Source organism: Astyanax mexicanus, chromosome 23 (genome assembly GCF_023375975.1).
Source record: "Astyanax mexicanus isolate ESR-SI-001 chromosome 23, AstMex3_surface, whole genome shotgun sequence".
In the NCBI taxonomy this organism is placed as follows: domain Eukaryota; kingdom Metazoa; phylum Chordata; class Actinopteri; order Characiformes; family Acestrorhamphidae; genus Astyanax; species Astyanax mexicanus.
The window spans coordinates 30,206,197-30,232,409 of record NC_064430.1 but is presented as its reverse complement, the minus strand read 5'-3'; the positions used below and the strand labels follow the sequence as shown (position 1 = coordinate 30,232,409).

The window sequence follows — 26,213 nt, the reverse complement described above, 5'->3', positions numbered from 1 at the left end:
AAAGAGCTCTTACTCTCCTAACACCTCTAACACACTAACTACTTCTAACCCTATTTCCTTCTTCCCCTCCTTCACTTCTCTATCCCTTTATTTCCCTTCGACCTCCCTTAAGCCCTATCTAATAATGGGTTATCTAAATTCCTATTACTTTTGTACTTCATTATTGTAAGTCGCTTTGGACAAAAGCGTCTGCCAAATGAAATGTAATGTAATGTAATGTAATGAACCCGCACGCCTGTAATGTATAACTTAGTGATTTAACCACTAAGCCACTCACAGACTGTGAACTCAAGTAGCATAACTTTTAAGTGTAGCCTATATTTAGTCAACTTTAAATTTAGGTGTAATAATTCAACTTCTGGGAGTTATAAATAAAGAATCACTTATAGATTAGTGCAAACACATTTTAAACACATTCTTTGGATTGATCACAAATGGATCCAGCGATAGGTGTGACGTCATCAGCAGTGAAAAACAAACCAAGCACAAAATACCAAACAGGAAAGTACTGTAGGAAACATTCAGTAAAAAAACTCCATAAACCAACGGTTGAGAACCACTGCCTCAACAATTAACTCAACTCAAGGGCTAATAGTTAACAGATGAATTCATTTATGTGTGTGAAAGGAAGAAGAACTCTCCGTACCACCAGGAGAGAAACTGATTGTGGATTAGGGGTGGGACAAAATATCAATATTGGAATATACAGCTCTGGAAAAAAATGAGACACCACTTAAAAATGATGAGTTCTTTGATTTTACTAAATTGAAAACCTCTGGAATATAATCAAGAGGAAGATGGATGATCACAAGCCATCAAACCAAACTGAACTGAAGTGCTTGAATTATTGCACCAGGAGTAAAGCAGCATAAAGTTATCCAAAAGCAGTGTGTAAGACTGGTGGAGGAAGACTTGCCAAGATGCATGAAAACTGTGATTAAAAACCAGGGTTATTCCACCAAATATTGATTTCTGAACTCTTAAAACTTCTTCGTGTCGTTCTTCTTGGTGGTATGCTGACATTACCCTGGATACTGTGGCTCTTGATGCATCACAAAGACTTGCTGTCTTGGTCACAGATGCGCCAGCAATTTGTCCAATTTGTTTCAGTTTCATTATCTGTGATTGTATACTGTGACATAAAAAAAAAATACAGGGAATGCCACCAGATTTCACTAAACCTCACATGGCATAAAATACTTTGCAAACGATATTGCACAATTTGCAGTGTCACTAGTGTGCATATGCACAGTGCAATAACGGTGCTAAAACAGTATATATTGTGCATTTTTGCATTGTATATGCTAATAACTCTAACACAGAGTATATATCCAACAACACACAATATGAAGGCTAATAATGCTCCGAATATGTGCTGTACAAAAGGCTTCAGTACTTCCTGACCTGCTTTACAGACGAGCACCGAGCTGCCCAGAGTGACGCCGGCTCTCCTGCAGGCGTGGATCCCCACAGACAGCGGCTCAATCAGCGCCCCTTCCTCATAACTCACATTATCAGGCAGTCTGGAACAGAAACAATAAAGAAATTACGATAACAAAATGACAAAAACAAAAAAACGAAAATGAATATTAACCACAGTGTCTTACTCAGACACACAGTGTTTGACTACAACTGTACACCCACTTGTTTGAGGTACACAAGCATGCTTGTTTTTTTAGGCAACACACTCCAAAGTGGACAGCGAAGGAGGTGATTTTCTTTGTTTGAAAAAGCTAGTTTATGTTGACTGCGATAGAAGCACAAAACACATTATTTGAGTCAACTGCTGTCATGTCACAGACAGTAGGTACAGATCAGTGGCGGATGCTGGTCTTTCAAGGAGGGGAAGCTCAATTTTGGCCTACGTCTTAAAATTTGCCAGTTTATTTATACGTAAATTCTACCCAGTGTGTCCGCCTGTGAGTGCTTTGTGACGGTGAAGTGGCTCAGCAGCACCCGCTGGAGAGAAACTGCGATAGAAGTCAGAAAATGTGATAGAAGTCAGTCTCCAAACACAAGCAGCTACAAAAAAAAACAGAAATAGAAGCTGGATTTGTCGCTAGTCGTTTTTAATAAAGAAAATGCCGCTATAAGGATTAGGAAAGTCTCCGGTTCAACTCAGAACAGAATAAAAATTAAATGCACGGATGTTTACATCAAAAGATCGCTGATTCGCTTATTTCGCTGTCAATCAAAAAGGGAATCGGCCTCAGACAGATCATCCAATCATCATGCAGAAGCTAATAGCCCCATAGACCCCATAGCTAATAGCCCCATAGACCCCCAGAGACGCTGAGCGTCCGATGGGCGGGACAAAGCCCAGCATTTATCCAATGACTCGTCTCGTTTCGCTGCACTCTTTGCTTCACTATTGAGCTCTGTGGGCGCTCAGTGTCCGCACTGTTTAAAGCACAGTAAAGCTGCTGAAATAAGTGAGACAAAAGCCGTTATATATAACAGTTTATATTTGATCACTTGTTTTTTGACATTTTAGGGTAAGCTGAGCTTCCCTTGCAGTCTTAGAGCAATCGCCTCTGGTACAGATCCCTCCTTCGGATGAAGTCTGCTGGCTAACTGACATCAGAATGAGGGAGCCATTTTTCTTTCGAGTTTTGCATAACATGCCCTCTTTAAAAAACTTCTACAGTGAGTATTGTTTTATAGATATGTAAGTACTGATCGGGCATTTCTGACAATTATCTTATGCATTCACACTTCTAAATCTATCTTCTGAATAGAGCTATATTTTTAACAAAACCTGGACATGCAGGGCCTTGAAGCATATGAGTTAATATATATCAAATTGAGTCAAAAAGTTGAATAGAGCAGTGTATGAGTCAGAATGAGTCTGATTTATTCATAATGTCCAAATCTGACTCTCCATACGTTTTGTGAGAAATTGCAACCTACCAGGGGTTAAATGTCAGGACCACCCTTGAGTTTTGCAACGTATATAATATTTTATTTATGGACTTATTAGTGTCCCAAATAAGCCCAAACCCCACTGTACATATGAATACTGACCTGTAGCAGAAGTAGAAGAATATGTTGGGAGACAGGTGGTATCGGCCAGATTTGACACACTCGTCCATTTCAGAGGGCACAGCAGGTTCAATAGCCTCCCTGTCTCCTGTGGGAGACAGAAACAGGACAAAAGGACAAACTCAGATGAGAATCACAAATCACTCCTACGAATCTGTAGTGATATTTCCCAGAAGACTGAGGGTTCACTGACCTGGCTGGAGGTGGGTGACCCCACTGCCCACTCTGAGCACACGGCCAGAGCCCTCGTGCCCCAAAACCATCGGCTTCTTCCCAACCGAGCAACCAGCCCGTCCATCCTGCCAGAGATGCACATCAGATCCGCAGATTCCCACAGAGTGCATCTGAATCAGTACTTCTACAGCCATAATGAATAGTAAATACATATGAAATACTAAATATTAATCTGTGTAAATGTGCAGGTACCCAGGAAAGTCATGTAATGCATGGTGGCCCATACCGTTTGGTCCAGGTTCTGGTATGGGACGCTGTTCCTGCAGTGAAATGGCAATAATTAAATATTTAAGGATTATATTTTCTGTAATAAACCATAACATAGTCAGAATATATCCTCAGATATTAAGAAAACATGTTAAGTTGAAGAACTGGTATATTTGGGCTTCTGCATTCCCCCAGTCCCATTTCTACACCCAGGCTGCCAGGTATAGAACACAACAGCATACAAACAGTGTGCTGCATCCATGGGAAATTATGATCTGTTTTTTTTTTTTTTTTTTCTGGTAACAGGTAATCACTGAGCTTCAGTAAAGTTCATTAACCATAGCCAGGTAATCACGGCAACTAGCATAGTAGCGACAGGCATTTTAAGTAATTTGAACATTTGAGTGCAGCATTGGTCCGTGGACAGCTGGGTTATCAAGGCAGCTAGCATTTGAGCTAACGTTAACCGAAAACTTTTCATAAAATAGAATTTTCTTGCCTTGTCTGTTACTTATTATTTTGTTTTCTTTATTTGGCAGGCTACACCAAGCGATTAAACAATAAAGAAACAATAAAATTACTATATTATCCATCTCTGTAAACTTATTTTTTTTGTATTTAAACAAGGATTTTGCTCTTTTAATGTTGGCCATCAGCGCATACTTAGACTCTCTCCAACTAATTGAGCTAAGTTAATATATATTTCTTACATTAACTCACCTCAACATGCCTTCTGCAATCATTAAGTCCCCCGTGAGCAATGCTAAAATCGCTGTTACAAACTGTACAGCGGGCAACACTTTCATTGTTCTTTATTTTATCAGACATGGATATAATTTAGAGTATTCAGAGGTGAAATGAGTTTTATATTTTTCCTTTTTGGAAGGCCCTGCCTCTGCTTTCCCTGCCTCCGCCATGATCTGCTTTCTCTCACTCACTGAACAAATCCCTTCCGGGAGGGGGGAAAAACACTGCCCGCCCACACTAAAAACTGATTGGCTGTCTCACAGACTCTTTGCAGAGAACAGGCCAATCAGAACCCTCTCTGTTTTCTCTCTCTCCTTCCCACACTGGATTAGAGACAAAAAGTCTGTGGCCTGTGTGCGCGTTTGGGGCACTGGTTCCGGGAGATTATATGTGACTCGTGGGCATCAGGGAGCCACTACTGAAATGCGGGAGACTCCCACAGCTTCAGGGAGACTTGGTTTGTCTGCTAAAGTATATATCCATGTCTAGTATAAGTAAGAGAAAAAAACAATGAAAGTCTTGCCTGCTGTACAGTTTGTAATGGTGATTTTAGCATTGCCCACAGGGGACTAACTGATGATTGCATATATATTCCATGTCCGGGGGTACCTCCCTAAAATAAATGTTTGCTACTTGGGATGTTTGATGTAATCTGCTGGTGTTATTTCAAGTTCAAAGTCAGTGCAGCGTTTTCCTGAAAGGTGTTACAGCACATTATACTTCCCTCTGCTGACATTTATAGAGATACAGATCTCATTCTCCAGCAGGATTTGGCACACTGCCCAAAGTATGTATGTATTTATCTATCTATCTATGCTGAGCACATACAAAACCTGCCAGTGACCAGTTTAATGTTATAGCAGTCATTATTACCTTAGCGAATAAAAAAACACACAGGACTACGCCATAGTAAATACTTTTAAATATTATGGAAAATATTGTAATTATTGGAGCACTTTTTATTGAACCTTTTTTCTGCCACTTTAATACACTGTACACATTTTTTTTCTTTATGTAGTTTTATATTAAAGTCATACAAACTATGAAGAAAAACACATGGGATCATTTAATGAACAAAAAAAGCATCTCTTGTTTAGAGTAGACAGTTTTGCTCACCTTGGTTGGATTTTCTCAGTCAGCTTTATGAGGTAGAGTCACCTGGAATTCAGGCTTTCAGTTAACAGCTGTGCTGAACTCATCAAGAGTTAATTACTTGAATTTCTTGTCTCTTAATAAAGTGTTTGAGAGCATCAGTTGTAAAGTAGTGAAGAGGTAGAGTTACAGGTATACAAGGAATATCTCTATTTGAGTAATGTTCTAATCCAGATTATGGCAAAAACTTTCATCCAAAACCCCAGGATGAAACTGGGTATCATCAGGACCGTCCCAGGAAGGAAAGTGCACGAGTTAACCACAAGTTAACAGCACCCCAGATAAGAGCATCTAAAGTATTATAGTTTGTTGAAACACTTTTTTAGGCACTTTTTCAGGTTATATATTATTATTCCATATTGTACATTCTTTATTTAAACTTTTCGAGATTTTGTTTTTTATTTTTTGCACAAACAGCCCGTAAAAATATGTTTTCTTCTTCAGTCTTGATTCCTCCTGAGGTTTTCTCCTCTTTATTTAAAGAAGTTAATATTACTTACTAAGCACTAATATAAAATTGTTTAACTAAATGGTTATTTATCGCCCCCTGGTGGTTAAAATAACCTTACAGCTTGTTAAATATTGTACTTACCTTTGCTTAAATACAGTATTTAATTTCAGTCAGTTTTCTATAGTTGTTATTAAGGAAGTCTAACTAAACACTGAATAAGAGGCAGGGACACATCCTGGACAGAGCAACGCACACACACAGACACACCGCAGTGTTTACTGTAAATATTAACCATGGGGAGTTCATATCAGGAGAGTTCGCTTCTAACGTGTAAAACAATGCAGAAGGTTTAAAACACAGTAAAACTGCAGCGACACACACTTCCTAAATAGAATTTTCTTTAATACTTCAATTAGTGCAAAAGGAAGCAATTACAAAATGTTATTAGGATTTTCATCATTATCATAGCTGCAAATATAATCTGTTTATGCAGTAATTAAAAAACTATTTTTAAAAAAACATCAGAATGGTTTTATGGATTGTGGAGATTAACTGTTTCTGCTGCAGTTTGGACACTGTAGTCCCTGTGATCATTAGTGAATAGTTCTGGTCTTATGGGTTCTGGTCGTTTTTGTCACATTTCAGCATGACTTTGACACCAAGGCCCTGTCTCGACGTCTCAAAAGCCTGCACAGCCTGCTCCAGTGGGAAGCGGTGGGTGACCAGGGGCATCACGTTGACCCGCTTAGATGCCAACATAGCAATAGCCACAGGCCACCTGGCAAACAAAAAAAAATACATACATTACTATCATCATCATCATCAACAGCAGCAGTAAGCATGCTTAATAAATGATCATGTTTAAATTCAACAGTAAACACAACAGTAATAAAAGGCTCTGTAACTCTAGATCCTGAGTGTTAGAGACGTACGTGTTACAGTAGCGGAACACGCCCCTGATGTCCACTTCTCTCACTGCTGCGTTGAGGATTGGCACTGTGGCCATCTCAGCTCCAAGCCCCACCAACACCACTACTCCCCCAGAGCGAGTGGCCTGAACACAACACACACACACACACACACACACACACATACCCAAACACATATCATATATTTTGTTTCCAGACGTTGTCCATCCGATCAACTCCACTAAGCATATAGGACACTTTGTAGTTCAATAATTACAGGGGGCAGGTAGGGGTTCTCTGCTGTTCTCCATTAGCCAATCAGATGTGATATATTTGCATGTAGGAATATTCATGAGCAAGAGCCAAAACCTTTCTTCAAAGTCTTTCTTCAGAGACCGCTCATTCAGTGATCTAAAGCAGGGCTAAACAGAAATCCCAGTATCGTGTCTCTTCTTATCTCGTGATATTAGTGTCTCGTCACACCCCTAGTATTTATTTATACTAAAGACCACAACTAGACATTTTAAAATGAATGAAAAAAATATGAAATGAGACCTTTAAACAAAAAGTGTTAAACAAACAGAATCTGTTTTATACTTTAGATTCTTTTAAGTATCACATTTATCTTTGAGGACAGATCTGCACACTCTTGGTATTTTAATCTCAGTGTCTTCATGAGGGAGAATCACCTGGAATAGTTTTCTCAGCATCTTGAAGGAAGGAGTTTCTGGAGGTGCTGAACAATAGTTGCTGCTTTTCCTTCACGCTGTGAAGCTCCAGCTCATCCCAATTAAATCACCTCAAATCACCATCTCAGTTCATCAGGTTTAGATCAGGGGATTAATGTGGAGGACTAACACTTTTTTAATGTTTTAATGTGCCCCTTAATTGTTTTTATGTCTTTAATATTAATCTACAAAGTAAAGAATAAATTAAATAAAGAAATAAAAGAAAAACACTGAATGAGAAGGTGTTCTCAAACGTTTGACTGGTACTGTAAATGCTATGTAAAAACTGCACTACAGGAAGTGAAGAGCTGCTCATGTGATTTTAAAGAGACTTACGTAAATAGCTGTCTGAATGCAGCTCTCTGCTCCGGTGCACTCTATACTGATGTGAGGCATTCCTCCCAGAATCCCCTCCACTCGTTTAGCCATTTCCTGTGCAGTATCCTCTCTCTTTACAGGAAGCAGGAAATCAGCACCTAACTCCTTCGCTTTAGCCAACCTGTCAGCAGAAAGATCTCAGCACACACACACACACACACTCAGTTAATGACTGGAAACAAGCTGGAGTTACAAATACACTGATATTATTGACTGTTGCTGGGTTTTGCGGCTTTAAGGTGGTTTATAGCCTCTATAGTTATTTTTCACACTAAAATCTCCAAAATAATGTAGTTTTTAGTACCGTAATTTTCGCACTATAAGGCGGACCGTATAATTACAGGCACTATCAATTATTGTCTATTTTCCTGTCTATTTTCATGCGTAAGGCGCCCCGGATTCGGATTATAAGGCGCATTATGTAATGTTAGCTACCAGTTTGTCTCACGTAGCTTGTTTTAACACGGTAAACTCGTACAATACAGTCCAATATACTCCCCTCTGAAGAGCTAACACTTAGCGTGGTTAATGCTAATGCTGCTCCAGCAGTGCTAGCAAGGGTTAGCAGCAGGCAACAGGCCAATAATACTCGCTTCTGAACGTTAAAAAAGCTAGAGCATAATGTGGTTGGCGGGTAATGCTAATGCTGCATTAGCAGTGCCAGCAAGGGTTAGCCGCAGGCTATAGGCCAAAATACTCGCCTCGGAACAGCAAAAGAGCAAGCCCTAAGCGTGGTTGGCGGCTAATGCTAATGCTGCCCCAGCAGTGCTGGGAAGCAAGGCCAATAGTACTCGCTTCTAAACGTCAAAAAATCTAGAGCTTAATGCAGTTAGCCGCTAATGCTAGCTAATGCTTTAGCAGTGCTAACAAGGGTTAGCAGCAGGCTATAGGCCAAAATACTTGCCTCGGTATAGCAAAAGAGCTAGCCCTTAGCGTGGTTGGTGGCTAATGCTAATGCTGCTCCAGCAGTGCTAGCTGTGGTTAGCAGCAGCTTTCAGGCCGATAATACTCCCTTAGGGAACAGCAAAAGAGCTAGCGCTTAGCGTGGTTGCCAGCTAATGCTAATGCTGCCCCAGCAGTGCTAGCCAGGGTCTAGTCAGCAGCTAATGCTAGCTAATGCTTTAGCAGTGCTAGCAAGGGTTAGCAGCAGGCTACAGACCAAAATACTCGCCTCGGAACAGCAAAAAAGGTAGCCCTTAGCGTGGTTGGCGGCTAATGCTAATGCTGCCCCAGCAGTGCTGGGAAGCGAGGCCAATAGTACTTGCTTCTAAACGTCCAAAAAGCTAGAGCTTAACGCAGTTAGCGGCTAATGCTAGCTAATGCTTCAGCAGTGCTAGCAAGGGTTAGCAGCAGACGATAGGCCAAAATACTCACCTCAGAACAGCAAAAGAGGTAGCCCTTAGCGTGGTTGGCGGCTAATGCTTATGCTGCCTCAGCAGTGCTAGCCAGGGTCAGAAGCATGACATAGGCCAATAATACTTGCTTCTAAACGTCAAAAGAGCTAGAGCTTAACGCAGTTAGCAGCTAATGCTAACGCTGCTCCAGCAGTGCTAGCTGGGGTTAGCAGCAGGCTATAGGCCGATATACTCGCTTCTGAACGTCAAAAGAGCTAGAGCTTAATGCAGTTAGCAGCTAATGCTAACGCTGCTCCAGCAGTGCTAGCTGGGGTTAGCAGCAGGCTATAGGCCGATATACTCGCTTCTGAACGTCAAACGAGCTAGAGCTTAGCGTGGTTGGTGGCTAATGCTAATGCTGCTCCAGCAGTGCAAGGGTTAGCAGCAGGCTATAGGTCAAAATAAACTGTATTAAAATAAAACACTGACTTAGTAGAGGGAGGATGTAACTTTATCCACTACATCACACTAAAATCTGTTTAATACTACTAGCATAATTCAAGATAGTAGATTAGTTTATTTGCCGTTGAATGTACAGAATATATTTACATCCATAAACCCTGAGTTTTCTAAAGGAATATTTTGTTGGAACTGTACACTGTTGGAACTTCATGGTAGTTTTTAGTGAGTTAAAAGTAATTGTAATAGTACTATAATACAGGAAATTGACAAATCCTGCACCTAACAGCTGGGGTTATGCATAGGGCCCAGCCAGGATCTACTACTCACTCAACTAACAACAATAGCCAAAACCACCACAATCTGATACTGGCTCAACAAGGATGCAGAAGCACAGCCTAACACTATGTTCATGGTCCATTGCCTCAACTGCCAAGTATCCAGACCTACCGAAAAATAACCTATGAACAAACAGAATCCCTCCTTAATCTAAGCTCACTTCCTTAACCTATGGCAACAACACACTTACCTAAGCACAATCACACACAATAAATGACATTATAAGTGAGGAGAACACAGCAACCACTACCATCCGATACTGGCTCAACAAGAATCCAGAAGCATAGCGAACTATGTTCATGGTCCGTGCCACAACTGCCAAGTACTCAGACGTCTGCAAAAACTCATGAGACAAATTACTACAAGAACAGCAGGACCACACCAATCCCCTTCATCCAAACTCTAACACAGACTTCAGTGCAAGCTCTTCTCAGGGGTCATCAGGCAGGCACCTTCCTTCGTCAGTGTTTCGCTGAATTAGGCCCACGACACCTCCAGAAGGCTCAACGGTGAAGTCTGGCGTCCCAGACCCACCCCCCTCCAAGCTTGCTGTAGAAGCACAAACTCATTCCCTTCCCCACGTAGCCTCAGCCCTTCTGAACCACAACCACTGACTAGATCTTTCAGCTACATCTGACAACTCCTTCACTACTGTCCTTAGCACACAACCTCCAATTCCGAATTCAGACAGCAGTCTTGTGGCAGACTTCGCAACAAAGCCTCTAGTACCTACCACCACCGGTCTAATATACGCTTGCCAACCACGCTCTCTTACCTCAGCCACCAAGTCTGTATACTTCAGCCATTTCCTTTCATAAGCTCCATCTACCTCGTCTTCAAACGGAACAGTCAGCTCTATAAAATACACTATCTGCTTACTTTCAGAGTACAATGCTACATCCGGCCTCAAGGTTGTAACCAGAATGCACTCCGGGATCTGCAGTTTACTACCTACATCCACTAACAACTTCCAATCTCGTGCATCAGCCCACTTCCCAGCAGTTTTCAAGCACTGTGCTGTTTCTCCACTATGCTGCCCCTCACGCACAAACTTGATATCCTTACTGCAACCTACCACGGGCATGTTATTACCTTCTAACCATTTCTTATCAAGTGCACCTGCAAGAGATCTAAGTACCTGATTATGTGTAGCGCCCCTGGGATAGACTCACCTTACATGCCGACAAAATGTGCTTCAGCGTGCCACTTCCTGCACATAGCTTACAACTTGGATCCTCACCCACCCACTGAGCAAGGTTTTGTGGCGTTGGCAGAACATCATATGTAGCTCCCAAAAGAAACTTTATACGACCTGTATCCAATCCCCATAACTCTCACCAGGTGATTCTCCGCTTCTCTACACTTTCCCATCTCATCCACTGCCCCTGTTAACTCTGCCCTGCTGCTTTTGCTCTCCTTGCTTCCTCCTCCTGCTCACGAATAAACCCTGTAACCATACGCCTTTTCTCTGGTGATGTGGCCTTGCCGAATGCTTTCCAAGAATCACCTAAACCTAATCCTGCCCTCCCATTTTGCACCTGCCCCACAACATCCCTGTGCTCCAGTGCCCTCCTTGCGGCTTGAGTAGCTTCTCGAGCATTCCACTTTCTCCCAGACCTAGTCACTGGTGCTGTTGCTTTAACCAGCCCGTCTTTTGACCCTAACAACTGCATTTCACGTCCTACCTTAGCACATTTGAACTCCTCAACCAAGCTCGTCAATGGCAGTTCCAGCATCCCTCTCCCACACCACGCCACACTACTAAGGCAATGCGGCACCCCCAACCATGTCCTTATAGTCTTGTTCATAACCCTTTCTAACCTCTCAACCTCAGAAATCGGAATATCATAAACTGTTAGTGGCCACCTTAGACGAGGCAACAAACCAAACTGCAGACACCACAATTTTAATTTACCTGGCAGAAAAGAATTATCAATTCTATTAATGGCCTCCACCATTTCTGTCCTCAACCCTTCTACCTGCTCTTTATCATTCAGTGCTGCAGTATACCACCTACCTAAACTCTTAACTGACTTTTCCAATATAGATGGTATGACTTCTCCCTCCATCATAAACCTTTCTTGTATTAACTTCCCTTTAATGATTGATACACTCCTAGACTTGCTCGGTTTAACTTTCATCCTAGCCAGCCTAAGATTATCATTTAACTTCCCTAGCAGTCGCCGGGTACATGGCACCGTGGTCGTTAATGTTGTCATATCGTCCATAAATGCCCTAACTGGTGGGAGCCGGGTGCCATCATGCAGCCTCTCCCCGCCTACGACCCACTTAGAAGCCCTAATAATCACCTCCATTGCCATCGTAAACGCTAGAGGTGAAATTGTACAACCTGCCATTATACCTATTTCCAGTCGTTGCCAAGATGTGACACACTCCCCTACACTAAAGCAAAACTGTATGTCTTCAAAATAGGCTTTAACTAACCTTGAAATCTCTTCTGGAACCCTAAAAAATTCGAATGCCTTCCACAACAATGCATGCGGTACCGAACCAAAAGCATTAGCCAGATCTAAAAACACCACATGTAGATCCTTTTTCTCGGCTCTTGCTGTTTGAATCTGATGCCAAATCATACTATTATGCTCTATGCAACCAGAAAAACCTGAAATTCCTGCCTTTTGTACAGACGTATCAATTAAATTATTTCTTTTCAGGTATGTTGCTAGTCTACGTGCAACCACACTAAAGAAGATCTTACCCTCCACATTCAACAAGCTTATGGGACGGAACTGATCAATAGCCACAGAATCCTTTTCTTTTGGGATAAGAACACCACCTGCTCTGCACCACTCCTTTGGAATAATCCCCTTCTTCCACACTACAGCCATTACATTTACATTCCATTCCATTCCATGGAAACTTCAAAACATCTGGTGCACTTTTATATAATCTATATGGAACCCCATTTGGCCCTGGGGCAGAACCTGCCTTTGCAGCCTTCACCACCTCCTGAACCTCACTCCACCTAGGGGGGTTAACATCCATCTTCCACTCTACATCACCTAACGGCGGCATGTCTTCTGGTAGGTCCAGGTCGCTAGACCTTTCCTTCTCTGTGTAAACATTCTGAAAGTGCTCCTCCAACTCCCTCTTTCCGACCTTTAGACTTCCTGATTTCTCCTTACTAAACAGACTCTTAACAAACCTAAATGGATCTCTAAAGAACTCTATCCTAGCACGCTCCTTCTTCTTCCTCCTTTTCCTCATAGCCTCTGCTCTCCGCAATTTCACCAACTTACTTTTCAACTCCTCCTGCAATAACTCAATGCCCTCTCTTTCTGCCTCATTCCCCTTCTTCCACTTCTTTCTGAGTAACCTTGATTCCTTAACCAGTTTTACTATTTCTACCTACATCTTGACACTTTACGTTCCTCTGCACAACACCAAATCTTGCCATTCCATAATCATAAATAACTTTACCTAGCCTATTCAATTTACTCTCTGCTGTTCCCTTCAAACCCTCCAACATACCTTTCAAATCATCATTAATACTCCTCCATGCCATCTTGTCTCCTGTGCCTGGCCATTTAACTTTGGATCTTTGACCGATTCCTTTCTCCCTACCCATCTGCTTTCCCTTGGCCTTTGACCTATCAACACCTCCTTCATCCTCCACTCCTTCTGTACTTGAGTTAGCCTCCCTAGTATCAAAGGTATTGATATCCTGCGGACTGTGGCACGTAACCTGCCGCTGGACTTCAGCCGACTGACTCAAACAATTCTGTTCAAAGTATTGTTCAATGCGGGGCCCCTGCACTCCTTCACTCAAGCACCTCATCTTTCCTTGGTGTATCCTCAGCCCTCTCACTGATGTGACCTTGCTCCACCCACACACACAGGTCAGCAACTCCTTTCCACCTACCACCCCACCTGCCTCTATGCTTAACCCACTTCTCGTAGAAGGTCAGAAAACTCTTTCAATTTTCTATCGTATTTTTTAATGTTCTTAGCTACAAAGTTATGGAGTACTTACTATTACAAACATTTTGGAAAACCCAAATTTCTCTTATAATTCTTCAAAACCTACTAAGCTTTAAAGCTAAAAGAATTAATAATTTTGCTCTGAATTAACATTTACATTTATAATTAAAATACTAATCAAATTCTGAGTACAACAAATTCTGCTAAACTGGTAAAGCCTTTAATGTATACAGTAATATCAGGAAACACCATGACACTGTACATACTTACCACTTATTATCACCTGAGATGCACCCATGGCTTTAGCTGCCAACAGAGTGACCAGCCCAATCGGCCCTGTCAGATTACAACACAGTATTAATGAGGATTATTAAACTGCAGCAGGCAAAATACATATCACCACTGTCACTCATTAAAAACCATGTTTTAATCTTTTCCTTTGTTAGAATTTGATTTTAAGATGAATGGAACAATAGCAATGCTTTAAGACAACTTTAAATAAAATATTTTTAAATTAAGTTCTATTGAAAGTTTTTTTTTTTTTTTGGAGATATGTGTTTTTAGTGTGACTGGGTGGTATGCTAAAAGTATAACCTAAAAAATCCTAAAACTCCATAAAATCTTTGGCTATATACACACTAATTATACACTGATCTGCTCTATAAAAATATTACTTTTGAGTATTTCTGGGTTTTGAGGCTTTAAGGTGATTTATGACCTCTATAGTTAAAATGTAGAGATAATGATTAATCTTAGAGAACAACTTTAAAAACAGCAGTTTTCCAAAAGCATACTATATCTCTAAAATAAAGTAGTTTTAAGTACAGTATTTACTTGTAAGTGTTATAAGGCGCACCATAAATGAACGTCTGTTTTCTGGTCTGTTTTCATACATAAGGCACCAGCATTATAATGTGCATTATGCAACATTAGCTACTGGTTCATCCCACGTAGCTTGTTTTAACACGGTAAAAGCGCAGACTACAGTCCAATATATTCACCTCTAAAGAGCTAGCACTAAGCGTGTGTAATGCTAATGCTGCTCCAGCAGTGATAGCCGAGGTTAGCAGCAGACTACAGGCCGATAATACTCACCTCTAAAGAGCTAGCGCTAAGCCCGGGTAATGCTTATGCTGCTCCAGCAGTGATAGCCAAGGTTTGCAGCAGACTACAGGCTGATACTACTCACCTCTAAAGGGCTAGCGCTAATCGTGTGTAATGCTAATGCTGCTCCAGCAGTGATAGCCGAGGTTAGCAGCAGACTACAGGCCGATAATACTCACCTCTAAAGAGCTAGCGCTAAGCCCGGGTAATGCTTATGCTGATCCAGCAGTGATAGCCAAGGTTTGCAGCAGACTACAGGCTGATACTACTCACCTCTAAAGGGCTAGCGCTAATCGTGTGTAATGCTAATGCTGCTCCAGCAGTGATAGCCAAGGTTTGCAGCAGACTACAGGCTGATACTACTCACCTCTAAAGGGCTAGCGCTAATCGTGTGTAATGCTAATGCTGCTCCAGCAATGATAGCCGAGGTCAGCAGCAGACTACAGACCGATAATACTCACCTCTAAAGAGCTAGCGCTTAGCGCGGGTAATGCTAATGCTGCTCCAGCAGTGATAGTCGAGGTTAACAGCAGACTACAGGCCGATAATACTCACCTCTAAAGAGCTAGCGCTTAGCGCGGGTAATGCTAATGCTGCTCCAGCAGTGATAGTCGAGGTTAACAGCAGACTACAGGCCGATAATACTCACCTCTAAAGAGCTAGCGCTTAGCGCGGGTAATGCTAATGCTGCTCCAGCAATGATAGCCAAGGTTAGCAGCAGATTTAGATTGTACCGTGTCAGTACTGCACTGTCCTGTCTGTAAAATTGTCTCATATCTGCTGTACAGGTGCTGGTCAACGAATTAGAATAATTTGAAATAGTGCAATCATGAAATTCTTTGAATGCATTTTTTGTGCAGAAAGCAAATCAGGTGTTCACCGCACCTGTCCTACTCGTTAGACTAATCACAGAACTCGTTACCTGGAAAAAAATTTGCTCAGCTGAGCTTTCCAAAAGGCCCATTTAGGCCATTTAACTGTGACACTGTTGTTTTATTGAATTAGAATAATGGAGAAACCGTTTCATTGAATTAGAATAATTTTTATTATAATTACAATCATCACTTTCTCAGTATTTTGTGGCTGCCCCCTTGGCTTGTATGATTGCCTGAAGTCTCCGCGGCATCGATTTGAGCAGCTTGTCGCAAGTTTCCGCACTCACAGCTTCCCAGGCAGTGGCGATGTTCTGCTTCAGTTGGTCCAGCGTAGTAGGCTTTCTGTCACGAATTTTCTGCTTGACGATGGCCCAAAGGTTTTCAATGACATTGAGGTCAGGCGAGTTGGCCGGCCATGCCAAAACTTCAAGCTGTTTTTAGTGAACCAATCTTTGGTCGACTTTGCCACATGAGCCGGTGCAAGATCCTGTTGAAATATGAAGTCTTCTTCGCCAAACTGTTCCTCAACAGTCGGAATCAGGAACGTTTCCAGAACATCTTGATATACGGCAGCATTGACAGTCTTCTTGAGGAAGCAGAGTTTCCCTACACCTCGAGCGGACATGCATCCCCAGACCATAACGCTCTGGGGAAACTTGACGGATCTTTTCACGCACTCGTGGTTGTAGGTTTTGCCACCACGACGCCAGACACGAGGACCTTGGTCACCGAAGGAGATGCAGAAGCGTGATTCGTCACTGAAGACCACTTTCTGCCAGTCTTCAGCAGTCCACTCGCCGTGTTCTTTGGCCCACTTCAGCCGTTTCTCCATTTGTTTCTTGTTCAGCATCGGTTTTACTGCTGGAACGCGAGATTTGAAGCCGAGTTCGTGCAGACGACGGTAAGTGGTTGATCTGGAGACGTCAGCGCCGGTCTGCTTGTTCCACAAGTCGGTGAGCTCGGAAGTGGACTTGAACCGGTTGCTGACTGCGATCTTTCTCAGCTGCTTGTTGTCGCGAGCAGAAGTTTTTCGGACGCCGGAACAGTTGGTGCGCTTGCTGCAGTTTTTCTTGAGAGCTTTGCAGACGGAAGACTGGCTGATGCCGAGCTGCTCAGCAATTTTAGTTTGGGTCAAGCCTTGTTGGCGAAGGGCTTGAATTTGAGCCACTATTCCGGTTGAGAGGTCGAGCTGCTTACCCATGATTGATTTTACAACTTAGAAATTCTACTCAACCCTGACTTTATACTGCACAGTGAACACTCTTCACAGAAAACAAAAATTCGAGCATTTATTCTAATTCAATGAAACGGTTTCTCCATTATTCTAATTCAATAAAACAACAGTGTCACAGTTAAATGGCCTAAATGGGCCTTTTGGAAAGCTCAGCTGAGCAAATTTTTTTCCAGGTAACGAGTTCTGTGATTAGTCTAACGAGTAGGACAGGTGCGGTGAACACCTGATTTGCTTTCTGCACAAAAAATGCATTCAAAGAATTTCATGATTGCACTATTTCAAATTATTCTAATTCGTTGACCAGCACCTGTATTTATTGTATTTTTGTAGTGCTCTAATTTTATGTTGTACAATTTGTTGTACTTTATATTGTCTATATTGTACTGTTGTTCCATTTTGCACCCAGTTCTGAAGGAGCATAATTTCATTGAGCAGCTGTATTTGTTCTCAGATAAAATGACAATAAAAGCCTCTTGACTTTACCCTTGAAATCAGGACTACCCCATACTGAACACAGTTAAATATGCTGTAATAAAGGCTGAAAGATCATTAGTAGTTGCTGACCTGCTCCACAGACGAGCACAGAGCTGCCCAGAGTGACGCCGGCTCTCCTGCAGGCGTGGATCCCCACAGACAGCGGCTCAATCAGCGCCCCTTCCTCATAACTCACATTATCAGGAAGTCTGGAACAGGGGTGGGACAAAATAACCATATTGTGATAAAGAATATCATATATTTGTTTGTAAAACGTTAAATATGGGTATTTTTATTGAAACATATGAGCCCTAAACTTCCTAAGACAAGCCCCCCAATCTTACCACTGACCTACTAAAGTTACTGCTTCATTACTTCACATGGTGGCGCTAAATCAAACAAATAGAGTAAACCTGCTGTGAAGTTGTACCAATAAATCCCAATTAATCCATAATTGCTGGTATTTGCTTATTTAGGAGTATTTTATCTGCTTCAGTAACACAGAGGCTGTAAAGTATTGTAGAGAATTGTATTGTGATATATTGAGTATCGCAGAATTACAGTATTCTGATATCATTGTTCTGGTGGGCAATGTATTGTGATAATATAGTTTAGTGAGATGCCCTGTGCTTCCCAGCCAAATCTGTAATGGAAATAATAAACAGTGTAGAAGAAGCAATAAAGCACGAGTAGATTATTGGATTTTTGGGGTCTGGCATGCCAAAAGTCATGGGACAGCAGTGTGTAAATTGATCAAGAAGTAATACCTCAAATGACAGTTTGGGAACACCCACACCTGTATAAGATGTGAGGCCTAATTGTCCATGTGAAAAGACACTAAAGCGGGGGTTTCGAGTGGTCCAGCGGCTATGATCAGGAGATTGGGGGTGCGAATCCTGTTTATGTAGCTTGCCATCAGCTGCCAGAGCACTGAGAGAGCACAATTGGCCTTGCTCTTTCTGGGTGTGTACAGTAGATGGTGCTCTCTCTCCCCGCATCACTACAAAGGGTGATGTAGATCAGCACAAGGCGTCTGTGAGCTGATGTATCAAAACCGAGTAGCTACTCTTTCCTCCAAGTGCGCTGTGATGCTACTTGGTAATGCTGAATCAGCAGCAGTTCGAAAACTGGGGTCTGAGGCGGAGTCTGACTTCGCATGTATCAGCGGAGGCATGTGCTAGTCTTCCTTCTTCTGGTGTTGGGGCATAACTTGTGATAGGAGGAGTCCTAATGAGTGGTTTGGGTAATTTGAAATAGTATAAAAAAAAAGAAAGTAAAGACACTAAAGCATCTCTGGCAGAAATCACATCCACATTAAGTGCAGAAGACACAACTCAGTGCAGCATTCTTTTGCTTCAAAAGGGACATGGCAAAAGTGATGGGACACCCTTGTTACAATACTAATCCCTTGACTTTTCGAAGGTCAGTGTATATGCAGTACAGCAGTAGATCACCACCACTGGTATACTGACTTGTAGCAGAAGTTGGCGTTGTGAATGTAATATCTACTGAGGTTCCCGTCATCCGGGGGCGTGGCACAGAAGAATATGGTAGGTGAGAGATTATAACGACCAGATTTACAGAACTCATCCATATCGCGTGGCGCTCCGGGTTCTATAGCTACCCTGTCTCCTGTAGGTGATATGAACAGAAAAAGGACACAATAAAATGTGAATTACAAATATTACATGTTTGGGGTTATCTTTCACAATAATTACATCATCAGCTTCTTGTGCAATATATGGAAATGACCCCAATAAATTTTGCTAACCTCAATCATATTACCCATTAGGTTTATTTAGCAAGAAGTGCCCAACAACAGAAAAAAGTACTGTATTTTATGAACTATAAGGCACACTATTAATGAACATCAGTTTTCTGGTCTGTTTTTATACATAAGGTGTACCAGATTATAAGTATTTTAAAAAAATAAAATAAATAAATAAATAAACATTTATTTTTTAAGTCAAACAAGCGCTGGATGTTAATCTACACAGATTTATCTCCTAAAAACTGTTTACTTGGGTGAGTAAAGTGCTTCCGTTTATTTACAGTAACCTTAAATTAGCAGCAGCGCTAGCCATGGATAGCAGTAGCGTTAGCCGCAAGTAGCAGTGCTTAGTGCTAGTAAATGCCACCGACAGCGCTACACTGAGATACCCTGAGTGTTCTGGTAAGCCAGGGCACCATTAGCTAGCGGTTCATCCCACATAGCTTGTTTTACCACGGTAAACACCCACACTACAGTCCGATATTCTCGCCTCTGAACGGCGAAAAAACTTGTGCTGTGGTGAGAGGCTAATGCTAACACTGCTCCAGTCTCTGTGCTGGAGAAACTTTACTGAATAGCCTCTATAACTCTGTACTTCAGCGGAGGGGCTTAACTGCTTCTTACAACCTGACTGATAGAATTCATACATAAAATGCACCAGATTAAAAGGCGCACTGAATTTTTGGAAAAAAAGGATTTTAAGTGCGCCTAATAGTGCAGAAAAATACAGTAGATATGTAAACATACTTTAAAAGCAGTGGTTTCTTTTTACATGCATTTTCAGACAAGAATTAAGCCTAGTCTTGGACTAGCCAGCTTTTTAAAAAAGAAAGAAAAATATAGTTTAGGAAAGCAACCCCATATGTATTTATAATATTTAAACATTTCCTTATTTTCCAATTCCAATGTCTAAACATTCTTAATATTAAAAAGGTCACTGTACTTTAAGACTGCAAATAGGTTATCATGCAATAATATAATCATTATATCAGTGGCATAAAATGGCCATAAATTGATAATAAGATCATTTAAATCACAATTATGCCTGGGACAATATATTGCCCAACAATTTGTTATCATGACAGATTTCTTATGAAGTGTTTTCAATACACAAAAAAACATTACATTAGCAGGTTAACACACTAAATATAGGTACAAAACACTAAGTAATTATAAAATAGTTAAAATATTATAAAATATATAAAAACTTATCTTCTAGATTGACTTTACAGTGGATGCTGAAACACTGCTATGAAGATTAATTGCATCACAGTAAAGTCATTTGCTGATATTGGATTATTAGTAGGGATGCACTAAAATTTCTATTTTTGTCCCAAACCAAAACCAAACAAAATGAAACATTTCATTGTTTGGCCATCATAATTTTTCAAATAACGTTTGGTTAGTTTTGCTGCATTTACAAAAAAACACCTCAATCCATGATAGTTATTTAATTATGTCATTAAAAACATTTTTACTATTATTACTTGGTATCAATTATTCTGTCTTATTTTGATTGTTGTATCACAATTCTGTATCTATTGTCAATAACACAATATTTTTTTTTATTAATAGTTTACATGAAAAGATTGGTGTCAGAAGTGGTTCATTTAGTTTTGTCTTTAAAATCCACCCACTTTTTATTTTATTTTTTATTTTATAATTTTATTTCTAATTTTTTCCCATTTTCTTCCCAATTTACACGGCCAATTACCCAACCCACTCATTAGGACTCCCCCTATCACTAGTAATGCCCCAACAAACCAGGAGGGTGAAGACTAGCACATGCTTCCTCCGATACATGTGAAGTCAGACACCACTTCTTTTTGAGCTGCTGCTGATGCAGCATTACTGAGCAGCATCACAGCGCTAACGCTCGGAGGAAAGCGCAGCGACTCGGTTCTGATACATCAGCTCACAGACGCCCTTTGCTGCAGACATCACCCTTTAGTGATGTGGGGACAGAGCGCCATCTACCCACCCGGAGGGAGCAGGGCCAAGGATGGCAAGGCTGCATGAGCGGGGGTTTGAACGGGTGACCTCCTGCTCATAGTGGCAGCGCTTTAGACCACAGGACCACTCTGCGCCCAAAAATCCACCCACTTAAACACTGTTGTTTGATCCTACTGTTCTGATCGGATAAAAGTAATTTTTAATTTTATTCAGATTTTATTACCAGTAATTTAATAGTGTTTTTTAAGTCTATGACAGTTTTTACTAATTTATGATTTAAACAATTGTAATATATTGCAATATGTTGAATTGTAACCCTTCTATGTTGATACATATTGATACATATAAGTCCTAGCCACATCACAGCCCTAAACATTATGTTGTTTTTGATATATTATTGATATCCATGGTCAAATATCAATATTGTTATAGAAACAGTTGCTCTAAACTCCCAATCTGACTTCCTAAAGGTACTGCTTCATTACTCTACGTGGTGGCGCTATAATTAAATAAATAAGTAAACCTGCACTGAAGAATATTGGTTGTTAAATTCCGTGAAACTGACACCAAGAATGCATGATGGTATTAGGTATTTGCTTATTTTGGAGTATTGTATCCTCTTTTGTAACACAGACGCCAAGAAGCATCATAGAGAATTGTCTTGTATTATACATAGTAGTTCACAGTATTTTGATATTCATTGTTATCATGGGCAACGCATCGTGATAATATTTTATTGCGAGATGCCCTGTGCTTCCCATCCCTATGCGATATATCGCCACATCACTATTCTGTCCCACCCCTATTCAGTGCATCAATAATAATAATATCTAACACTCTAACCCATCTCAAAAATACTGGATGAAGCTCCACCACTGTAGAAAATGCAGTTCTCCTGTAGGTTGGAATGTGGCTGTTCATGCATGGTTTGATCCAGATCCAGAATTCTGAATTTTACTGGCCTGGTTTGAGGTGGGTCACTCCAGGTCCCACTTTGAACACACGTCCTGCAGCCTCATGGCCCAGCACCATCGGCTTCTTCACCACAAAATCTCCAATCCGTCCATTCTGCCAGTAGTGCACATCAGAGCCACAGATTCCCACAGAGTGCATCTGCAGCAGAACCTCTGCAGTCAGTAAAACAACCAGCAACACAGTTAACCCATTTAAACCCAATCGTCACAATGGTGACCATTAAACATGTTCAATTATAACGCTTTAAAAATATTACTAAACGATAAATCAGTGCATTTCAACCAAATCCTAGTATTGACAAAATAAAAGGCCTTAGTGAAGCGGGTCTAACATCACATGTCTAGTGTAAACTGTCACATGACCAGAGCTGTTTAAACCCTGGTTGCACCATACCATTAAAAAGAAGTAAATGACAGTACAAGCATCTAAAAGAAAAGGCTAGGAAAGCTTTTTTTATTATAAAGATAAGATATTCAAAGTGTCTATTCATGATATTTGTATTTGCAATTACTTGACTAATTGTTTAGTTTGGCTGTAGAATGAGTAAACATGTTGACGGCAACAATAGTGACCAACAGGATAACACAGCGCATCTTAGTATACATACTTAAACACACAATTACTTACACTATTATTGTGCTTATATAATAAAGTTGTAAACATGTACACTGCCCTGCAAAAAAAATAAAAATCGACACCTGGATTTAACTATGGTGTAGGGTTGATGCTGCAGTTGGTGAGGTCTAGGTTCAGCAACAGTATGTGCTGAAAAAATAAGGTCAGATGGAAGAATGACTAGCTTTCCTAGTGTTTATTTAAGGTCTCTGTAAAACGGGGAATCCACCGGAGATCCGACTTAAACTTATAGCTACTTACACAAGATAGCGAACGTTAACTAGTTGGTGTAAACAGAGCTGTAAGCTCCTCCTTAGCTAACGAGACAGTGTCTGCTCTGCTGCAGCCCGGTTTTAGCGCTGTCTGTGGGCGGTCCTGAGCCAAGGTGGGCGAGGCCATGAATACTAATTCACGGGTTGATGTAGACACGTGTGCTTTTCCTGATCGACTCGCTTTTCTGAATATATTATTTTTTTCTAGCTACTGCAGACAATGGAGGTTGAGGAACAGTTTCATATGCAGCATCATAAACAACTCAGATACCTACTGTATTTTACAAAGAACAAGAACAAGTGGATTTAAGCTGAAGAACATCTTTTAAGTTACTACATGATTTATGTTGCGTTCTTTTATAGTCTGAATGACTTCAATAACAGAAAAGCACAAACATGGTCTTATGTAACACTCAGAAGAGAGGGCAAAGATCAGCAGTGAATCAGTACTGAGACACAGAAACAGGAGGAGATCAGCACTAGAGGTGGGTGACCCAGGACAGAAAATTAAAATCCACCTCTAAATTCAGCTCAGCAGGCAGTTATTAATGCAGCATAGAATCATACAGTTCATACCATTGGGTCCAGGCTCGGGTATGGGACGCTGTTCCTGCAATAACACACATTACAGTAATTAATTACTCAGTAATTAATAATTCTACTGATCTACAGACTGTGATCTGAATATTCCAGCAGTGCTGACTGCAGTGCAGTGAAACTCCTACCAGCCTGAGGTCTCCTTTAGCGTGCAGAACCACGGAGAGGTTATCTGTGTCCATGTTTCTGCAGGATCTGTTCAGTCTGAGAGATAACTACGCACTGCACAAACACTACAGCACTGAAGGGGGCGGGGCTCTGGCCCTGCTCAGCGCACTCAAGGGGATCAACGCTGCGCACCCACCGCGCACACTGTCCTAAACCGCGTCCAGACGGGGTTGGTACAGCACATGCGTCAACAATGTACATTACCAGTCACAGGTTTTAAAACACCCCCAGTTCTTTTTTCTGTTTGCCAGAAAACATTACAGAGAATAACCAGAAACGGTACAAATATTAGCAGGAAACTGACAAAGTAACTGACTTTTTAAAAAAAAAGTATATTTTAAAAATAAAGGTGAAAACTGTACACAGTATAATGTAAAAAAAATGTATATTGTAAAAAGCAAAGTGAAAAAATGCATAATGTAAAAAAGTGAAACATGTATATTTAAGAATAAATTAAAAATACATATTTTAAAATAAATTGAAAAAAGTATATTATAAAATAAATCAATAAAATTTATATTGTAAAATAAATAATTAAATATATATATTGTAAAAGGGTGAACAGAAATAAACTGAGCTTCGGAAAATGCATATCTCCACTGTTTTAAAAGCTTTTTTATTTTTAGAGACAATATAAATTTTATATTGTTTAATGTTTAAAAGCTTTCAAAATTATGCATGCAGAACCGAAACATTCAATATTGTTCTGTGTTGAGGAAACAAGTATTTTTTTTTAGTATAAACATTTATAAACATTTATAAACTATAATTCTGCTCAATTACTCCCCACAAATCCATATGAATTATTTTAAAATTGCTCGGGAGCGCCCTCTAGTGTCTGACAGAACCCAGAAGTTCTCTAGTAAGAATGATATTCCTGATTTACTGATTGAGCAAAAGGAACCATCAAAATGATCTGTCAACATATAATTAGTCAAAGATTAAATATATAAATTCACATTTATATATTTCCCACTTGACCAATGTAAGCTGGCCATGTGTTTTTTCCACCGGACTGATTAACTGATTAATAAAGGAGTTTGACCCTAATATGTTACCCATTAGGGCACTAATAAAATTACTGATATGTTGATAGACTCTGGTATTTATTGTCAGCATATTTTATAATAGCACATGTGGATGAACTTTTTTTTTTTTTTACAGTAGATTTAACGTATCGTACACCCTGGTTACAGTTTTGTGCTTGTAATACAGTTTAAATAATTTTACTGTAGTATATTAGTTTACTGGAATCAGGACTTACAATTCAGTAAAATACATAAAATAACACATTGAAAAGAAATAAAAAATTATAGACCTATGAGGCTATTATGAGCTAATCCTCAAGCAGTGGAAACTCATACTCCACAAATAAGCACTAGACCTACAGAACTGCCAACCTTGAAAAAATGTTATGAGTGTGATTAAGGTCTGGCAGACTAGAGGCTTTTTACTGTTTTATAATAGCTTAGGGTAGTTTATGCTTTGATGTGTTTTAGAAGAAAGATACAAAAAACTATTTCAGAAATTTCAGCTTTCAGTTTTCACTGTGAGGAACATAGTGAGGAAATAGACCGCTGAAGTTGTGCGTCATTCCCTAGTTCTCGAATGGCTTCCTTGTCGATGCGTTTTTTTTTATAGGCGAAGAAGCCTATAGTAGTTCTGTCAGTGTTTTATCAACAACTGAAAGACAAACCAAATTACACATACTAGTATATTTTAACAATATGTATTGTTTTAAATAGGCCTGTCACAATAATTACATTATCAACCATCATAAAATAAATGGAAACACCCTCAATAATTTAACATATCGAGTCTAATAATGGGAATCTGTATGTTCACTTTGTTTCAAAATGCTATATTTATTATATTTTATTTTATTTATATTAGATTTAGGCCTGCCTGTCATGATAATAATTACATGAATGATAAATCGTACAATATATGGAGAAATGTTTGCTGAACCTGGCCAAAATATCAGCTTTTTAAAAAAAAAAAACATCAGTTTTATTTTATTTAATATTATTACTGTATCAGACTTGTTGTGGGTAAAACTGATGGGGAAAGTTACCAATGCTTTTTGACCCCTGAGGGTTGCCTTAGTTTTGAGGTCGGGTTGTTTTGGGAGTAAAGAGAGTGCGTCTGTGAGAGAGGGAGATTTTTTTTCTTGCTGAGGAGTTCTGATCAGGTGGAGTGAAGTGGAATATTTTGCTCTCTTGTTTCGGTTGTTTCTCTTTAATTCCTCCAAGTA

The 26,213-nt window shown here is 40.3% G+C and overlaps 1 protein-coding gene across 2 annotated transcripts; it reads right to left on the bottom strand.

The window, feature by feature from the left end:
* Positions 1-1,036: 1,036 nt before the first annotated feature.
* Positions 1,037-24,045, bottom strand: sord (sorbitol dehydrogenase). Of its 2 annotated transcripts, XM_007231462.4 has the most exons (9): positions 23,920-24,043; positions 23,771-23,804; positions 22,295-22,459; positions 19,081-19,240; positions 17,699-17,817; positions 14,192-14,257; positions 7,806-7,984; positions 6,766-6,887; positions 6,215-6,611 (listed from the first exon to the last, which is right to left on the bottom strand). In XM_007231462.4, exons 1-9 carry the CDS (start codon positions 23,971-23,973, stop codon positions 6,446-6,448), a joined length of 1,065 nt encoding a protein of 354 aa, XP_007231524.2. In that variant the 5' UTR covers positions 23,974-24,043; the 3' UTR covers positions 6,215-6,445. The 2 variants fall into 2 exon arrangements, with proteins under 2 accessions (XP_049327005.1, XP_007231524.2); XM_049471048.1 differs by lacking the exons at positions 6,215-6,611; positions 6,766-6,887; positions 7,806-7,984; positions 14,192-14,257; positions 17,699-17,817 and adding an exon at positions 1,037-1,523 and having other exon boundaries at positions 23,920-24,045.
* Between the last annotated feature and the right edge of the window lie 2,168 nt (positions 24,046-26,213).

Excerpts from the sequence above, each read along its gene's own strand:
- sord (XM_007231462.4), bottom strand. The coding sequence starts at position 23,973 with ATGGACACAGATAACCTCTCCGTGGTTCTGCACGCTAAAGGAGACCTC. Across the intron at positions 23,805-23,919 it reads CTAAAGGAGACCTCAGGCTG|GAACAGCGTCCCATACCCGA; the intron begins GTAGGAGTTTCA and ends GTGTTATTGCAG. Across the intron at positions 19,241-22,294 it reads AGTGACCCACCTCAAACCAG|GAGACAGGGTAGCTATAGAA; the intron begins GCCAGTAAAATT and ends TATCACCTACAG.